At 41.4% G+C, this 16,886-nt stretch overlaps 1 protein-coding gene across 3 annotated transcripts; it reads right to left on the bottom strand.

Moving 5' to 3' along the window:
• Nucleotides 1–222: 222 nt before the first annotated feature.
• Nucleotides 223–16,186, bottom strand: ssh1b (slingshot protein phosphatase 1b). 3 transcript variants are annotated; one of them, XM_038734353.1, is made up of 15 exons: nucleotides 15,803–16,186; nucleotides 14,186–14,223; nucleotides 10,504–10,604; nucleotides 9,051–9,115; nucleotides 8,597–8,718; nucleotides 8,438–8,506; nucleotides 7,932–7,997; nucleotides 6,974–7,168; nucleotides 6,528–6,621; nucleotides 5,742–5,870; nucleotides 5,480–5,526; nucleotides 4,880–5,026; nucleotides 4,108–4,308; nucleotides 3,263–3,905; nucleotides 223–3,082 (listed from the first exon to the last, which is right to left on the bottom strand). In XM_038734353.1, exons 1-15 carry the CDS (start codon nucleotides 15,881–15,883, stop codon nucleotides 2,438–2,440), a joined length of 2,643 nt encoding a protein of 880 aa, XP_038590281.1. In that variant the 5' UTR covers nucleotides 15,884–16,186; the 3' UTR covers nucleotides 223–2,437. The 3 variants fall into 3 exon arrangements, with proteins under 3 accessions (XP_038590281.1, XP_038590282.1, XP_038590283.1); XM_038734355.1 differs by having other exon boundaries at nucleotides 2,974–3,077; XM_038734354.1 differs by lacking the exons at nucleotides 14,186–14,223; nucleotides 15,803–16,186 and adding an exon at nucleotides 12,417–12,848.
• Between the last annotated feature and the right edge of the window lie 700 nt (nucleotides 16,187–16,886).

The raw sequence follows: 16,886 nt of genomic DNA, 5'->3' as shown, positions 1-16,886 counted from the left end.
GTAAGTGCCTTACGTTACATCATGCTCAAATGGCCATGTGAGGGAAGAAACAGGTTAAAGGCAAAACAAAATTATTTAAATCTAACTAGTGGAGCGAACCTGCAGCTCCCTGGGGTTCAGTTAAGGGAGGAGAAGGAACTGAGGATGCACTGTTGTCGTTTGTCGAGGTTTCTACTGATCTAACTAAAGAAAACCAAATCTACAAAAAATATACAATAACCATATGGTTAAAGAGGATATAATAATTTGCATTCATTCTTTGCACAGTTTTCATTTCTTCTGAAGCACTCAGATTTTTAAACACAGTAATAACACTTGCATGTGCTTTTCCTGCATACAAACAGGCATCATTCAATACCATTTCAGCACACCCAGCGTGCCCCAAAACAGTAAGCAAACACAACATCAACCAAACAGAAGAACTTGTAGAGTAACACCGGTGGCACAGCAACTTTGGATTGGTGGCACATTTTGAACAAAACATGCGCCTCAAACAGTCAGAAAGCATACAAAATAAAAGAAGGTCTAGACAGACTTGTTCAGTCTTCATTCACACTGATTGTTGGAGTTTTAGTGTTGAGATGTCAAAAACCTGTGAGTGCTGGGCTTCGCAGTTTTCTTGATAGGTTCCTCATGTATTTAAAACAAAGGAAATCTTGTATTGTAAATTCAGAATATACTTTCTAATTTTCACACTGTAAATAGAAATGTTTCATTTGGTAATTTGAAAGTCAAATAACATTTTATTTTAGTTCACAAAAACAATCAATTACCAACAAAGTTCTCAGCAGCATCTGCTGTTGACTGTAGCTGTCTGATGATTAGATCGAATAAATGACACTCACAAAGGATATAACTATTGTAGATTTTTCTTTACTCCTGATGTCTCTATTTTTGCTTTAGTGTTCTCACCAGTTTGATTAAATGTAGCTAGCATATATTTTTGAAATATATGCACTGTGTGATTGGATACTAGAGTTGTCCTCAGGTGCTAAATCTATATGATTAGTGTGCCTTTGCAAATGTTTGTTTATTTAGGGAAAGGTAGCTTCTAGTTTTTCAACATGTGACCAAAACGTTAACTGGGTGAGATGAGATGCACGCTGGTTAAGAAAGTAAGAAAAGTATGTATAATATATCAAAGGAAACTGCTTCTTTGCCATCTAAAATCATGAAGGTGATTCACTGGACCTGGCAACATGATATGGCTTTGATTACATCAGGAATTGAAAATAGATTTACATTTAAGCTTACGAATGTTTCTTAACATCTGACTGAATGTAATGTCTTCCAACAACTGAAAGTATCTCTTCAGTATATTTTTCTTTTGTCATTCTTTCAGGCATAAGACGAGTGGTTAGGTTCAATTCAGTCAATAATTATGCCTTTTGTTGTCACTTAAACGGAATAATGACACATTTGAAAGCCAAAAGTTTTTTTCAGTATTTCAAAAACCTCTGTGAAATTAAAAGGGGATTTTAATATGTCATCTGTCTAAGCATGTTGAAGATATGTTTCGTAAATCTGCAAAGTCATGTGTGGGCTAAAGTGAGTGCCTTAAGTACACGATTACATTAACTGTAATGGAGGTCGGGGTGAACCCGCCACAAAACGGTCTTTGACCAAACAGTCTGAGATGCTTGTGGTCCGAGGTACGGAGCTTTACAAAGAAGCATAAAAAGGCTCACATTCTTTTCAAAAAAATGATTATTTCTTTACATAAAATGCCCTCTCGTGATGCAAAAGCAGCTGTAGCAGGGAAAATATTAAGTGAAGGTAAGTGAGGGTTCAGCTATCAGTAGTAACATGAGATACTGAATGCAATCAAACAGGCTCAACTGCAAACATTCATTGAGCTCCTTCATGAATACTGTTGATGAGTTTGGATTGAAAAACATACAGTACACTGACAGAAGCATTATTACCTCAGGTACCTTTCTTTCCATCAACATCAGAATGCTAGCTATAACTCTCAGGTGTTAGAAACCACCACCGTTTCCTGTCTTGGGAATATGTCAAACCTGTCTGTTGAGGGTAAAATCTCCACTGTGCTGTGGGGAAGAGTGATGATCCTGTATGTGGTGTTGGGGCTGGCGGGCTCAGAAGGGAATCAAGTCTGAGGAACACAGGAAAGTCTTCAGTCCTTACATGGCCAGAAGCATTCAAGCCTTTAGTGTGTGGTCAAAATAACCAGCCTCATCTGAATCTTAATGCCAGTAGATGATGACAGGACACTCTGTAAATGCACAGAGGGCTGTTGCAGCTTGTTACAGTACAGCCATGAGGCCAGGACATGACAGTACAGGTCAAAGCAGAGCTTTGTTTCTGGTATGACACTCCAGCGGCAGTCATCTAAAGGCCCAAAGCCATTAAAGTGTACCTGGTGGAGGCAGTGGTAAGCCTCCTTCTCCATCGCATCCATGCCCGGGCCACTGTATTAAGGCAGGGGCCTCACTGGGAGCTGGCCCTCCATGGCCAAGCTTGGCAGCTTCTCAAGCTGCTCTGCTCTCTGTCTCATCAGTTCCAGACCAAACTCTATTCCCAGTCCTGGCATTTGCAGCTGGGCCAGAGCCTGCTGCTCGAGTTCCACTGCACCTCCAGGTTGTAATTTTAAAGCTTCAGCAGTAGTTGCACTGATGGCCCCTGTACCCTCCATAGATATTTGTTCTCCGACGTCGTCCCCCTGTGGTTCGTCCATGTCCTCTGTCTCCACTGAGCTGCGGTCAGGAGGGATCTCCTCACAGCTCATCGGTGAGACCAGTTTTTGGTGGTTGGTTAGTGGGACAGGTAGGACAACGGGGGCGCAGGTGGAACAGCGGTAGAGATGACTACAGGGCTGGACCAAGTTAGACAGGACAACTGCAGGGGTTTGCAGAGACTGCAGAATTGGGGTGGATGAAAAATTGGTCCCGGGCGGATCAATGCATATGGAGGGGACAGTGCAGTGGCGAGAGGGGTTAAGGCGATGGGAACGGCCTCCTGCTGGACGGTCACAGCGCCGCCCTTGTTGTAGACGCAGGCAATCTTTACAGGACTGATAGGAGGGCTTCACTTTTAAAGGGTTTCCTGTGCTAGCACTGTCCTAAATGGAGGAACATTGGAACAGAATACAGTAAATGGTCAGTGGCATGCAGGATATTTAAAATGTTAAATTAATAACATTAAATATGCTTTTAAATGAAAACAGGTTTTAAAAAAAAAAAGGTTGTTAAACACAAAACATAACTTAACCACAGTTAAAAGCTATATTTTCTCAACTCACGTCAAAAGCTGCAGGGCAGCTGCGCTTGGCAGCTAGGCGGTTACTGTTATTGGTGTTCAGATTGGCTAGGCCTAGCCGGCTTTCCTCCGTCCTCTCTGCCTCCTCCCCAGCCTTCTTCCCATCTGAATTTCCAGGTGTTTGAGCCAAGGCCGCCATCTCAGCTTCCTCTTTCTTGGCCTCTTCCTCATCCTCTTCCTCCAAAGTACTGAACTCGAGCCTCAGTCTCATGTCTTCCATGGGGTCAAGGCGCCCACACGTTTGAGCTGCCGTGCCACTGCCAGGCAGAGCTAAATGGGCCATGGGGAAACCCTCATCCTCCAATAGGGCATCCCTCTCCACGTCTTCAATCTCAATGAAAACTCTTTCCATACCTAGCAGGGGGGGACCCCGCACTGGGGTGGAGGGCTCGCTGTCTAGTGCAGAGTCTGACAAACGTCTGAAGTAATAATTGTAGTTAAGAGAGTCAAGGGGCTCCATCTCCAGACCCATACCTCTGCAGGGAGATGCCCCGCAGCCTCCCCAGGCTTCTTCCCCTCTGAGCACTGGTGTCTCCTCCCCACCAGTACTGTGGCCAGAGGCTTGCAAGTCATCTGATCCCTCCTCATCTGTTTCAGTCCTCCATAGCTTGTTGTGGCGCTGTTTACTGCAAAGGAAAAGTGGACTTTTGCTTACATGTTAAGAAAATAACTGACAGACTAATTTTGTTTAATTTTGTATTAGCCCCAAAAATGAACAGCAAAGCTGCACTAAAGTAAAAAAGAAAAAAAAAGAAAACATTTAACACCCAGGTGACTGCAGGTATGGGAGTGAAGTGCAGACCTGAGTGAAACTGTAGACCTGCTTACCTTGCATCCAGGATTCCCTCATATTCTGCCAGCTGTCTCATGAAAGCAGCGTTTGGCTGAGCTATACTGCGTTTCTGCTTGACAAAGTTGTATGCTTTCTCCAGAGACCAGCCGTGCTCCTTCATTGCATAGGCAATAACTGTAGAGGCAGACCGGCTCACTCCCATCTTACAGTGCACCAGGCACTTGGAGTTGTTCTTCCTATTGGAAAAATAAAAATATATAAATTTACATCCCATTATATGGACCTAGTTGGTGATAGGGTGGTGTACTAATAAAATATTTTGTTAAATATGTTTATTTTTGGTGGTTTTCAGGATACTCCTATGAGCACTCCACATGTCTCAACTTTAGCTTTTTCCCATTTTTATTTTTGCAAACATCCTTTTTTTAAAATTTTTTTTCTCCTCAGGTTAACATGCTTAGACAGTTGCATAGCAACGAGAGTGATTGCACCATTTCAGTTATCTCTCCCTCTATGTTTCTGGCACAACTCACAGCATTTGGGCAGGAGAAAAATGTTTCCTGTGTGATCACAGCCCCAGTGCTCGGAGAGAGTTCTTGATGTGAGCCAGTCAAACTGTGATGACTAAAAATTATGACTAAAACTTAAATACCGAGTGATGTGGGGGCACAGTTTTGTTCAATTCTTGGATAACAGGCTGGTGTATAATTTCTCCCTCAAACCCTGCAATACACCCCCCTCCTGTTTCTGTCGAAAGCACCTAAATAGCAGCAGCTCACTATTTTAGTTTTACAGGTAGGGTCTTACTTGGCTTTGACAATAAAGTTGTAGGTTTCGTTCCAGTGGGCCAGCAGATCCGTGGCCTCCTCATCGTACACACGGATGTTGTGATAAGAGAACATCCCCGGGAAGAAGTTGTCAATCTCTCTAGTAACATTCAGGATGTAACCAACTCTGCAACCAAACCAATAACATGTTAGTCTTTCCTCCACTGCTTAGTAGTTAAAATAATACTCTATGCACAATGTGTTTGTGTGTGTATACACACACACAAACACACGCATATTATTATTTTTTTTCCAAACCAGGATACATACCATGCATTTTGCTATTTGAACTAAAAGATGTATCTCAAGATGGATTAATTTTTCATGTGACATTTCATTTTTTATATTCAGTAGTAACAGACTTAATTAAATATGAGCTGAAACAAAGAAGTACTTCTTCTTCTTCCAAACACAACAAAAGTGAATCTAATATGGGAGATAAATAGACTGTATTTACAGATAGCAGCAACTTTCAGGTAAAAAAATACATATATAGTTTTTATTTAAACCTGTATAAGAATAAAACATTTAGGATTAAATCATGAAAACATAGTATGTTGGTGTTAAGCTGTCAGCTCACCCGCAGTCACGGAGTTCTTCCAAGTTGGAAGCGTTCCACTCAGAGCCCTACAGAGGCAGGAAGACCGATACTTGTTCAGAATTATTGCTAAGAATTACTGTTAAGTAAACTGTACTGTATTTTAATGAGGTAAGTAGAAACCAAAGTGTAAACATATGTGGGTGTCAGCATGGTGGAAAAGGAGGAAACACTATTTTAAAAATATAATATAATAAAAACGTAAAGGTAGCATAAAGTAAAAATGGTTAAAAAACATTCATACCAAATACACATGGTCAAAGATAAGTGTGGGCTTGTCCATCTGTCCCAGGATCAGAAGCATCTCGTTGTCGATAAACTCTTTGTACTCTGTGAGGTTACAACTCATGTGCTGCTCCAGCTCGTTACGGATCTGAGGACGAGGACATAAACTGAAACTTTCCTAAAACAACAGTGACATACTGAGAAGCACTAAAACACATTGGATCTTTAAGAAAGGGAACCCAGTTCCACACTGAACAAAATTATAAATGCAACACTTTGGTTTTTGCCCCCATTCATCATGAGCTGAACTCAAACATCTAAGACTTTCTCTATGTACACAAAAGGCCTATTTCTCTCAAATATTGTTCACAAATCTGTCAAAATCTGTGTTAGTGAGCACATTGCCGAGATAATCCATCCACCTCACAGGTGTGGCATATTAAGATGCTGACAGACAGCATGGGTATTGCACAGGTGTGCCTTAGGCTGTCCACAATAAAAGGCCACTCAAAAATGTGCAGTTCCTTCACACAGCACAATGCCAAAGATGTCGCAAGTTTTGAGGGAGTGTGCAATTGGCATGCTGACTGCAGGAATGTCCACCAGAGCTATTGCCCGTGAATTGAATGTTCATTTCTCTACCATTCTCTACTATACCATCTACCATAAATGTTTACAGTTAATGACTGTTACATTAATAAAACATGAACATCACATGTAGATTTTGCTAAAACCTTTAAGTACAGTATTATAGAAATATCTAGACCAATAACACGCATCGTTGAGCTGTTGATTTGGCACATACCTCCTTCGAGGTGATGTTCTCCAGGTCTTGAAACGTCATGATGCTGCGTAGCTTGGCTTTGATGAGACACTCTGTTCTCTCTCGTTCAGTTGGGCTGCACATAATCAGTCAATACATCAGTGCTGCTGTCTGACTGAAAAGTGGCATTATAGTATAACATATTTCCACAGCTGAAGACAAAGGACAGAAACAAAAGGGACAATAGCTTGTGTCCAAAGCATTGAAATCTATTCGATGACTAAGAGTGTACACACCCCAGGTATGTTACAACTAAGTGGCAATTGGTTTGTTTGGCCATGTGACGCTGAAACCGTTGGAAATCTGACATCAGGTGTGGGTGCTGTGAATGCCTCAAAACATTACAGCCTTTGTTTTTCCTACATGTTACATTTCACTTTAATTTGCTCAAACTGTTATGTTAATAGAAGCAGCCTGTAGTGTCTCACCGGTCGACAAACATGGTGGGCGAGTCAGGCCTGGTGGTCTCCAGGTCGGTCATGGCATTCCACTCATTGACGCAGCTTTGCTCTGAGGTGATGCAGCTCTCATAGAAGGCCATCCAAGTGAGAGCAATGCCACCTGGGAAGTAGTTGAACCGGCGTGACACCTCGCATGCTTTGTGGAGGATCTGCAGGGCAGACCTGCAGAGGCACAGAGCAAAGGCTTTCCCATCAAAATCATCAGCAAGATGGATGTATGGTGACAGGAGCAGGGCAAATAAGACAAGGCAGACTTGTTTATTGGTCATTCTGGTAAGTGACCAGCAGGTGGCATGTGGATAAAGCAAAACTGTCAGAAGTCCTTGAGCAAACAGTGGTGACAGTCCTGTCCCAAATATTCATGCTGGACCAGGAAAGACATCACAGTGATGACCATAGTGGAAAACTATAATCACTGCAGGAATGATATAAATAGTAGTCCCAAACAATAATCTAAAATTTGACATCTCAGAGGGCTGTATGTGTATTTTTTATATGGATATGATGGTGGTATTTTCCATGTATGTTTGTTAAGAAAAGTGTTTACACTGGGATAAGGAGTACAAAGCCTTAATGTTGGACAAAGCCTAACAGTTAACTTTTTTATTGTGGAGCTGCTTCTTGATCCCATAATTAAACTAACTAGGCTAATCTCACCTTCACACTGCACAGAGGCATGAAAAGGTATCCATGAGCCAAAAAACTATACAAATTGTGATTTACATTCCCACTAACTGTGGCATAAACCTGAGTATATGGGCATACAACATCTAAAAACTCAAATTAACAGGAAGAACATGCCTTGAGGTCTGGTAACATGCTCTTAAGACAACATTTATACAACATAGACAATGTGTTTTCCCCTTGTCCACACACCACAAAACACACGACAGTAATTCTAGGTAAACATGAAGGATTCACTAACCACATGGCCTGCACAGACACAGGCTTGAAGACATGTGACCGCCCTGCTGTGTTCACACTGAAGCCTCTGGTGAGGAAGAGGAGGAGAAGGAAGATCAGTTTGAGTCTGGATGGAGATGAAGAGTGACCAGGGGAATGTAAACACAGACTGGACATGGCTCGTTCATGGGACTGTTCAGGACACCGGCCAGTGGAACATTCCTCCAGCATACAGAGACAATGTTAACAGGTCAGCAAGAACGGTTCTCACACAGGGAGAAAAATGCATGTAATTCACTCCTCTGCCACTGGTGGGCAGTAAAACCTAAAAGGGCAGAAAACAACCAAAACATGCAGCTGGAGGCCCCCTTGAGTCTGAGCACAAAGTACACATTAGAAACTCTTGCTTCACATTTATAGGTGTGTGTTTTAAAAGAAAAGATCCACTGGCAGTGTTGTACCTTGTATGTTCAGCAGATTTAAATGTTAATTATTCCATCTTTTATGAAAGGACAAACTGAAACTTACCCATCTCCATCTAAATGTATGTTGGTATCACTCCACAGTGGTAGCACCATCCCAATAGAGCAATCTTTACTGTAAATCACAAAGATTTAAAAATAACATTTTAACAAATCTAATCATCATAAACTGCGCTAAATTTAGGTCTGCAGAGAGATTAATTACCTGTCCTTGTCTGTGAAGTCCATTCCCAGGACGATATTTTCCTCTGTGTCTTGATGGCCGTTGGTGTAGATAACAACCATGTAGCGTACCCGGTCTGACCATCCACTCTCTAACCGTACAGCCTGTGGAACAAAAGAGGAGTATGTGAGAAACTGCATTTATGAGAAAAATATCCACTATTTACTGATGTTGCCATGCTGCCACTGTACGAAAACATATGTTACTTCATGATGACACACACCTGAGATCAAACAGACTTTTCTAAAATTTTAAATTGTAAAACTTGATAACAACACTTGTGTCGTCAAGTCTCTAATTTTCTATATGGTGAATTAAATTAATGATTTTAAAGAGTGCAGCACCCACGCAAACAATACATAAAAGTTACTATCCAAATGTTTTTGGCGAAAAAAATGTGTGAGTGATGAAGTGGGTGTGTGAGTGTTTTACTGACCAGTTTAATGCGATCTTCGGACCGGAGGATCTTAAACATGACCTGCAGGTGTTGAGGTAAATCTCCTGAAAGCGAAACGTGCATTAAGACCGATAGGAAAACAGAATGAGTGTACTGTGATTAAACAAGAGACACTGTCATTGGCAATGTTTGATTAGACCATTTAACTGGCTTTAAGTCAGCCAAACTGGCTTGAGGTCATCGTCATAGTCTGGATATCTAAGCTGGACATCACCACTTTGTTTAGCTCACAAAGACCCTGACAGAGAAAAGGGATTTTCCTGCCATTTCATGACCTAAGCTTTAATAGGTATTGCAGTAAGTAACTAAAACTATTATTACCAAGTTTAGACATTCAGAGAAAATAAATCACTGGCAGGCTTCACTACAGAGACGCTCTTTCTGGAATTTCTACCCAAAAAAACTAAAGGCCAACTACAAACTGATCATTCCTTCCTCTATTGTACATTCATTGTTGGTTTTCTTCTCCAGTGGGAGGAAATATGTTAGCAGATTTCTCCCATTGAAGAAAAATCTAAACCCTGTGACCTTCCAGCTTTGCTAAGCTAAGGTGTTCTCACTCATGAATGCAAAAGTGCAAACTGACTGGTCCTGAGTTTGTCCTCAAATGGCTTCAGACTCAACAAGGACATCAGATTAGAGACTTGTAAACAGTGAGCATCTAAAAAAGAACTCCATTGATGGTCGTTAAAGCACTTTGGGCATTTTTATTTTTAGACTGTGCAAGATTATGCCACATTTTAATGTCACTGTGATGTGCAGACAAACATCAGCAGCATGATTGTGTAATAACACTGAGCTAAATCTGTTGGCGCCACTAAGGAAAACTGAAGTTTGAATGACAGTACGTATACACCGATTAGCCATGATACCCAGATGTCACGGTAAAGAGATAATCAGTGTTATTCACATCCCCTGTCAGTGGTCATAATGTTATGGCTGATCAGTGTATGTATATAGATATGATGTTGAATCTGCAAAGACAAACATCTGTAGTAATTTAGGCAATACATGTGTTGTCACTAGCTGACAGCACTGTTAGGTAGGAGGTTGAGTGGTGTAAATATAATTTGTCTGATCATCTTATCTTCTTGTTTCAAGACCAGGTGCAGTTTTTAAAACAAATTTCCAGTGCTTTCATTGCAAAATTTGCCTCTCTCTATTTTAAATGGTGAATTCATTTAGTAAATGACTGTGATAAGTGTTTTCTACTTACAGCTTTGTTTATTCTACTTATAGCTTTGGTCGATTCAGGTCAGACCCAACTAAGTCACGGTTCCTTACATAGTTTAGAATAAACACAGACAAACCCACAGCGAGAATACCCACCCCAGCAATTCAATTTTCCTTTTGTCTGGAGCTTATCTGTGCAGTGAATATGGGGCAAAAGAACATGAAACAAAGCTTCTTCTGTGCCTGAGTGTGTTTCTACCTGCATGTTTGTGGTGGGTCGGGGTCTTTGGTCCTTGTGCGCTGCCGCCCTGCTGGAGGAAGAGGGCGGCTCCTTTGACCATGAAGAAGCTCTCACTGAGGCTGGAAAAAGCATAAGTAGAAAATAAATTCAGGGCTTCTTCAATCTGTATTATGGGTTAGTTTTGGGAAACAACTGCCATCAAAGAACGTCTTATTTACAGTGCATTGTAGCACACTACTCTTAAACTGGCTGTTTGATAGATAGGCAACCCATTATTGTACCTTTAAGTACTTTGCTACTTGAAATGAGAGGTCATTCTACATTTTAAACCTTTATAATATTTCACATAATAAAAATATCAGTAAAAGATATATGGGAAATTTGAGTCTGTTAGGTTTAAATGGTGGGTTTATTAGGCTCTTCTTTTCCTCCTGAGTTTATTTTTCACTTAGTGAATGAATGTCAAGTGGATACTTTTATAACACATCCTTTGGCTTTATAACTGGTAAACTGAGCAAAAACTGAATCATCGTTATTGGTATGTGACCTAAACTGCTAAATAAAGAAATGTTTGGAAAGAAATTTGCAGATGATTTTCTTGATTAACCAATTTATCTTTTGGTCTATATACAGTCAGAAAATATTGGAAATGTCTGTCAAAAGAGAGACTGAGAGACTGAGCTGACATCTTCAAATTGCTTGCTATCTTTCCCAAAACCAAAGATATTCAACTGACCATCACGTAACACAAATAAAAGCAGCAAATCTTTAAAAATGAGAAGCTTAAATCAATGAATCTTTTGTATTGTGTGGCATATTTGTTCAATTATCAAAATGTTCTGATTCATTTTCTGTTGTCTGACCAGACTTCACAGATGAGAGTTTAGTCTCCATGATGTTGCAAAAAAGTCCACATTGGAGTTGAAATCACACTTTACATCACGTAGTGTGTTTAAGAATTGTGATGAATGAAGTTGAGACAGGGACATGAAATGTTTGCAGTCAGGATACTGTACGTATAGTGAGCAGCCAGGTACAGGCTGCATACTTATTAAGTCCTCATTGGTTCATTGAGCAGGACAGGGGGCTCATCAGAGACTGAAAGTCAGCAAGAGTCCTGATGCAGTGACTTTTACAGCCCTGTGATTAACTGACTCTACTTGATTGGGTTGCCTGACCTATGGTGAATCAAGTGTTACCCCATGATGGTCCATATGTGCTCAGGCTTTAAAGCTTTCTCTCCTGTCCAACCTGCGTTGGACACAGCACTTCTGGGTCACGACTTTGTTACGAGAGCTGCAGAGAGCAGGAGGGAGAGCTTTAGCGTCCTTTCTTACACAGAACAGTGCAGCTTTGTTTAACCACACTCTCAATCCCCGCTCAAACAACACACACAAAGCCTGGTATGACTGAGTGGGACCATCACAAGGCCTTTTGTTACAGCTCCACGGCCACATGGTATCATTTCTTTTCAAATGTACGTAGATGACATATGACGTGGAGACGACAGCGCAAATGAACCACAAGGCAAATAATAAGTAGCCTTAAACAAATGTATGCTGCATTTTAGATTTCAAAGAACTCTTCAATCACAGGTCTTTTCTTCACGGAAGAAAAAGGATGACTAAGCTTTTAGAGTATTTATTTATTTTTTATTTTAAAAGGTGTGATTTACGTAGTTTGAACCCAAAAAATCCTCTCAGAATGAAAGCTTTAAAATGTGTCTGATGTCCTGAATATGTACGTAAATATGTAAGCAAATGTATGTATTATATATTGCTAAATTAAACTAATCACACTGTGACATCCTCACAATTCATCAAAGTTTAACTGCCAACTCTAGACACCCCATACTTCCACTAAGTGTCGAGTTACTCTAATACATGTCTACCAGTAAGTCTAGTATCAGCTTTTTGTTTGTGAGAACTTACATGCGACAGATCTCCCTCTGAGTCAGAGCAGCTTCCTCCACCAAGTGAGGCAGCACGGTGAACATAGCTTTATGTGAAGGTTTCACAACCAGATGCATCCTTGCTAGTAGTTAGTTGACTGTTTACACTCTCCAATTTAGTTTCCCAAAACAGGCCTTTTATTACTAATATCCTGCTATCCATCTTCTACACCTGCGTATCCCGGTCCACGGTCAGTCAGGGGACTAAAGCCTCTCCTAGCAGCATATTTCAGTTTAAATTCTCTCGTCATGGTCCTGGTCTGGCAAGTCCTTTCTCTTTTCCTCCAGCAGCTTTCTTGCCATCTCGGCCCTGAAGTCTCCTCGTCTGTGCTGTCCTGTCCTCTCTGTTTCAGCTCCCTATCTCCACTTCACAGCGCATGCTTCGGCAATCAGCTCTCCCTATGCAGCACTCTGACACAATACCATCTTTCATGCAAGCATTGGGAGGCGGTGAAAATGTTACTTGGCATCGATCTCAAGTCTGACATGCAGAATCCTAAATTAAGACTCCACGCTGATAAATTACCGAGCCACAGAAACATTTTACTCATTTAGACATGACATGGCTGTTTCAACTGTGAATGACCCACGCACTCAGTGAGCACAATGACAGGGTCTGTGCCAGAGCTTTGCTGAACACAAATCATGACTTTTGTGACGTCGGGTTGATTAAAGAAAAGCTTTGTGACCGAGCAGAAACAAGTTTATGTTATGTAACCGAGTAGAGGAAACATTTTTAAAAAACTGTCACGTTAAATCATCTATACTTCCTGAAGGTTTTTCTCCTTGACAAAAGTCAGAAAGTAAAGGCCATTAGAGAAAATAAACTGTGTAACCGATATGAAAGCCAGATTTGCTGATATCACTGAATTTTCAGGACTGGGGACGAGACAAGCAGCTCCTCACCTGCCAAAATAGTTTTTTAATACTGAATTGAAGATTCAAGAGGTGAAAGCAGAAACAATATTAAATGAATCCTCTTTTTAGGAAGAAGTGTAACTGTCCTTGCCAAACTTGTGTGTTTGTTCCAATTACAGAACAATTACTTTACATTCACTATAAAATCAATAGTGCATTTGGCAGAAACACACTCTCTCTCTCACACACACACACACACACACACACCACACACTGTATATACAGTCGCAGGAAAAAGTATGTGAACCCTTTTCTGCTTAAACTGGTCATAAAATGTGATCTGTAGAATTGATTGATTTTGGACCATGACCACATTTTATGACCAATTTATGCAGAAAAAGGTTCTCATACTTTTTGTCGTCATATCGTATATATCAAAGCAGCCACCCTTAACCTGAAAATCTAGAAACTAAGTAAAAATAGAGCACAAGTACATATAATCCAGACAAAGCAGATTAATATGTGAATATGAAAAAAAAGAAATTAAAAGACCCCTTTTAAAAAGAAGTTAAACTGAACTTTGGGGTTTCAGATTTAAGAGTATAAACTGTGTTGTAAGGGTTATACTCTCACTTGGACCGGTTAAAATGTTGTTTTCAGTCATCCTTCAGAGACTGAGACCTCACCAGAGACTGAAAATTACAGCTTGAGACATCACTGTCTGCTGATATTTCCCCTTGTTCCTACTACTGAGTGAGCTCATCCAGGTCCGCTGACCACAAAGACGGGACAAAAATACATTCCACACAGTCAGAAATACAAAACATTTGTATATCATCACTGTCTCAAGAGATCTTCAAACACACGCCTTTTTAAACAGAAAGAGCTTACCTCTGATTATTTTTCCGGTCATCATCACTTCCAAAATCCTGAAAGACAGAAATAAGGCAGAGAATATACAGACTGCAGCAAAATAAAATGTTGTGGAACGGCAGTGGTGGGCCTTCGGTGTCGAATGCACGTTGAGGAAAAACTGAGCCAGAATGTTCAAAGAGGATATTCTTTTTTCTGTACTTAAAAATGGTCATCTTCATGAATCTAATATTTGTAGCTGCAGTCCAACAGAACCGGAGAGTTTTTCTTGTTGAGACTGGATTAATGAACTAACTGCAATGTGCACATTTAACTGTTGTTTGGGGGCTGAGGGCTGACATTTATTATGAGCATGTTACAACATTGCGTTTGTATTTGTGAGAACCACAGAGCCACATGGGCAGACACACATTTAGGAACTGACTGGACCTTGATATGTTTATGTTCAGTTAAATATTTAAGATGTTACAGTAATGTTCAGGAGGGTGCAATATAGTGTGCCAGCGCCAACTGCTGGTCCTCCCTTGTTAATGTTGCAATCTCATCTGATATGAACGTCCTGTAGAGCCGACAGCTCAATCATTAAGACACCTTCAAACAGCACAAGTTCAGCAAAAAAACACATCCAAACATCCCACCCATCCACTTGTCCTGCCTTTTGGCTGACTCTTGCAGACTAGTGAGCTGTAATGCAGAAAGTGATATTAAAAACCCACCTCATCATCCGAGGAGGAATGTCGCTGCTTATTTTTTCAGTCAGCCTACTTCAGAGCACGTAATCCACTTTTCTAAAACTAGAAACTGGAGCCCTTGCCCTGATGTTATAATTTCATTGGGATGTCAGATCTGACATTACTCCATATTTAATTGAGTGCCTTTGTTTGTCGCTAAGATTTCGTTTTGCAAATAGGATTTCAATGTTTTCTTCACAGCCTAAAACTCCACAAAGTCAATATTACGTAGGCTATCACTGTCAGGAGCTGAACCTGACTGTAGATTTCTAAAACTACAAAAAAAAAAAAAAAACCCAAACCCATAACCTAGTCCTTCAAATCATAATGGAAATGTGATGTAAAATACTGAATTGACTGGCAAGATTTTTGTGTGAGGTGTTGCATTCTGGTCAAATTCTGGCAAGTTGCCTGATGGCATTTCTTACAACATTTCATAGCATTTGATTGTATACCTCAGTAATCATCAGAAGTGTTTCTCTTATATGTCTGCCTGTTCGTGAACACTTGACTTAACGGTCCTGGGGCACACACTGTACATAATACTGAAAACTGAGGTAATTCCCCTTTAAAGTCTCCTCCCAAACATTGAGGCTGCAAATAAAAAGCCAATAACAAGGAGGCTGAACAACCTGGGTGCAACGCAGCAAATGTTTGTGCAGCAGCAAAATGAGCACTTTGTTCTGACAGCTAAACCCAGCAGCAGCGTCCCCCTCCCGTGAAGGATTCTGTTGACAAATCCGCTGCCACAGCAGCCACAAACAACTCTCTGCTGTAACAATGCAACAGTAGCCTATATCAAGATAATAACACGCACAGCGATGACGGAAGTAAGGTTACTGCCTCTTAAACAAAATTGGTACGGGCATTCACACAAAGACCGAGCCCCAGCTTTTATACTCACCTCCCCCGCACTGCTGTTTGTCGTGCTGGCCGAGGATGCTGCACTGGGGGTGGGAGAGCGCTGCAGAGTCACCAGGGCCATGGTCGGTGGGCTGCAGCCTTGGAGGGCAGCAGAGGAGGAGAGGAGAAGGGAGGGGAGGAGGTTGTGGGAAGATGCGCCGCTGAGATTGTCTCTGTCACCGGGGAAAAAATGCCTAGTCAGACTCTCATCCAGCAGCACCTGACTCCAGATCCACGGCGGTGCTCCCTTTCGGTCCTGCTCCGAGCGTCCTCTGCGGTTACCTGAGTCCTCATGAGCGGGAAGTCAGGAGAGATTTCCTCCGCTTGTACCGAGCCAGCAGCGGACCCCGTGATTTCATCGCTGGTGCGCAGACAGACAAACAAAACACGGTGCAGGTTGCAAGCGGGGCAGAAATGACATGCAGCTTTGTCGGATGCCTGTGATTGGCTGGCCTAGTTCGCGTGTGCGCTGTCATTGGGCCAATGTTGTCAAGGTGACTGGCCAGACTAGAAACTCCCAAATACAAATGTTGATGAAATAATATTCTGATAGTATTATGAAACGGAGATAGGTTGACGTAATGATGTAAAGTAGGGTAGGCTACCAACTAACGACTAGCCTATGTTCATTATCGATTATTTGCTCATCCATCATCTTCTCAATTAATTGTTTGGTCTGTAGGTATAGGATAGTCTGCCACCAGAAAACAATTTCGCAACAAATGCCCGTCACAATATTACCAGGCGCAAAGCGACGCACAGCGCAGCGAAAGTGTCAGTTTCCGACAAACGTGTCATTTTTTTTCACGCCCAGCGCCCACGTTAAGTAGGCTTAGGCTACTTACTCCCATCTGTGCGCCCTTAAGATTAGGTGTGGTCAGGCGCATTGTTGATATTTCCATCTTGAGGCAACAGAAAGCAATTGTGCCATTGATCAGCAAAAACCTGGAGTAAAGTCAATGGTGCAGTATTTTCCTAAAGGCCGCATAATTCACATGGTAAGATGCGCCTGCATATTATCATCCGCGGATCAGGAGGGTGGATGAAATAGGGTGAAGTCTTCCCATTAGGAGAGACGCTGTGCG

Source organism: Micropterus salmoides, unplaced genomic scaffold, assembly GCF_014851395.1.
Source record: "Micropterus salmoides isolate LMB-PRFRI ecotype aquatic unplaced genomic scaffold, ASM1485139v1 Ms_hic_scaffold_20, whole genome shotgun sequence".
In the NCBI taxonomy this organism is placed as follows: Eukaryota; Metazoa; Chordata; class Actinopteri; order Centrarchiformes; family Centrarchidae; genus Micropterus; species Micropterus salmoides.
The sequence above is the reverse complement of the archived record's forward strand: the minus strand, read 5'-3'. Positions and strand labels throughout refer to the sequence as shown.

Bases quoted from the DNA above. Each gene is read 5' to 3' on its own strand.
- ssh1b (XM_038734353.1), bottom strand. From the start codon at position 15,883: ATGGCCCTGGTGACTCTGCAGCGCTCTCCCACCCCCAGTGCAGCATCC. The intron at 14,224-15,802 runs GTGAGTATAAAA...TCTGTCTTTCAG, and splicing joins CAAACAGCAGTGCGGGGGAG to GATTTTGGAAGTGATGATGA. The intron at 7,998-8,437 runs GTAAGTTTCAGT...CTTCCTCACCAG, and splicing joins ATACATTTAGATGGAGATGG to AGGCTTCAGTGTGAACACAG.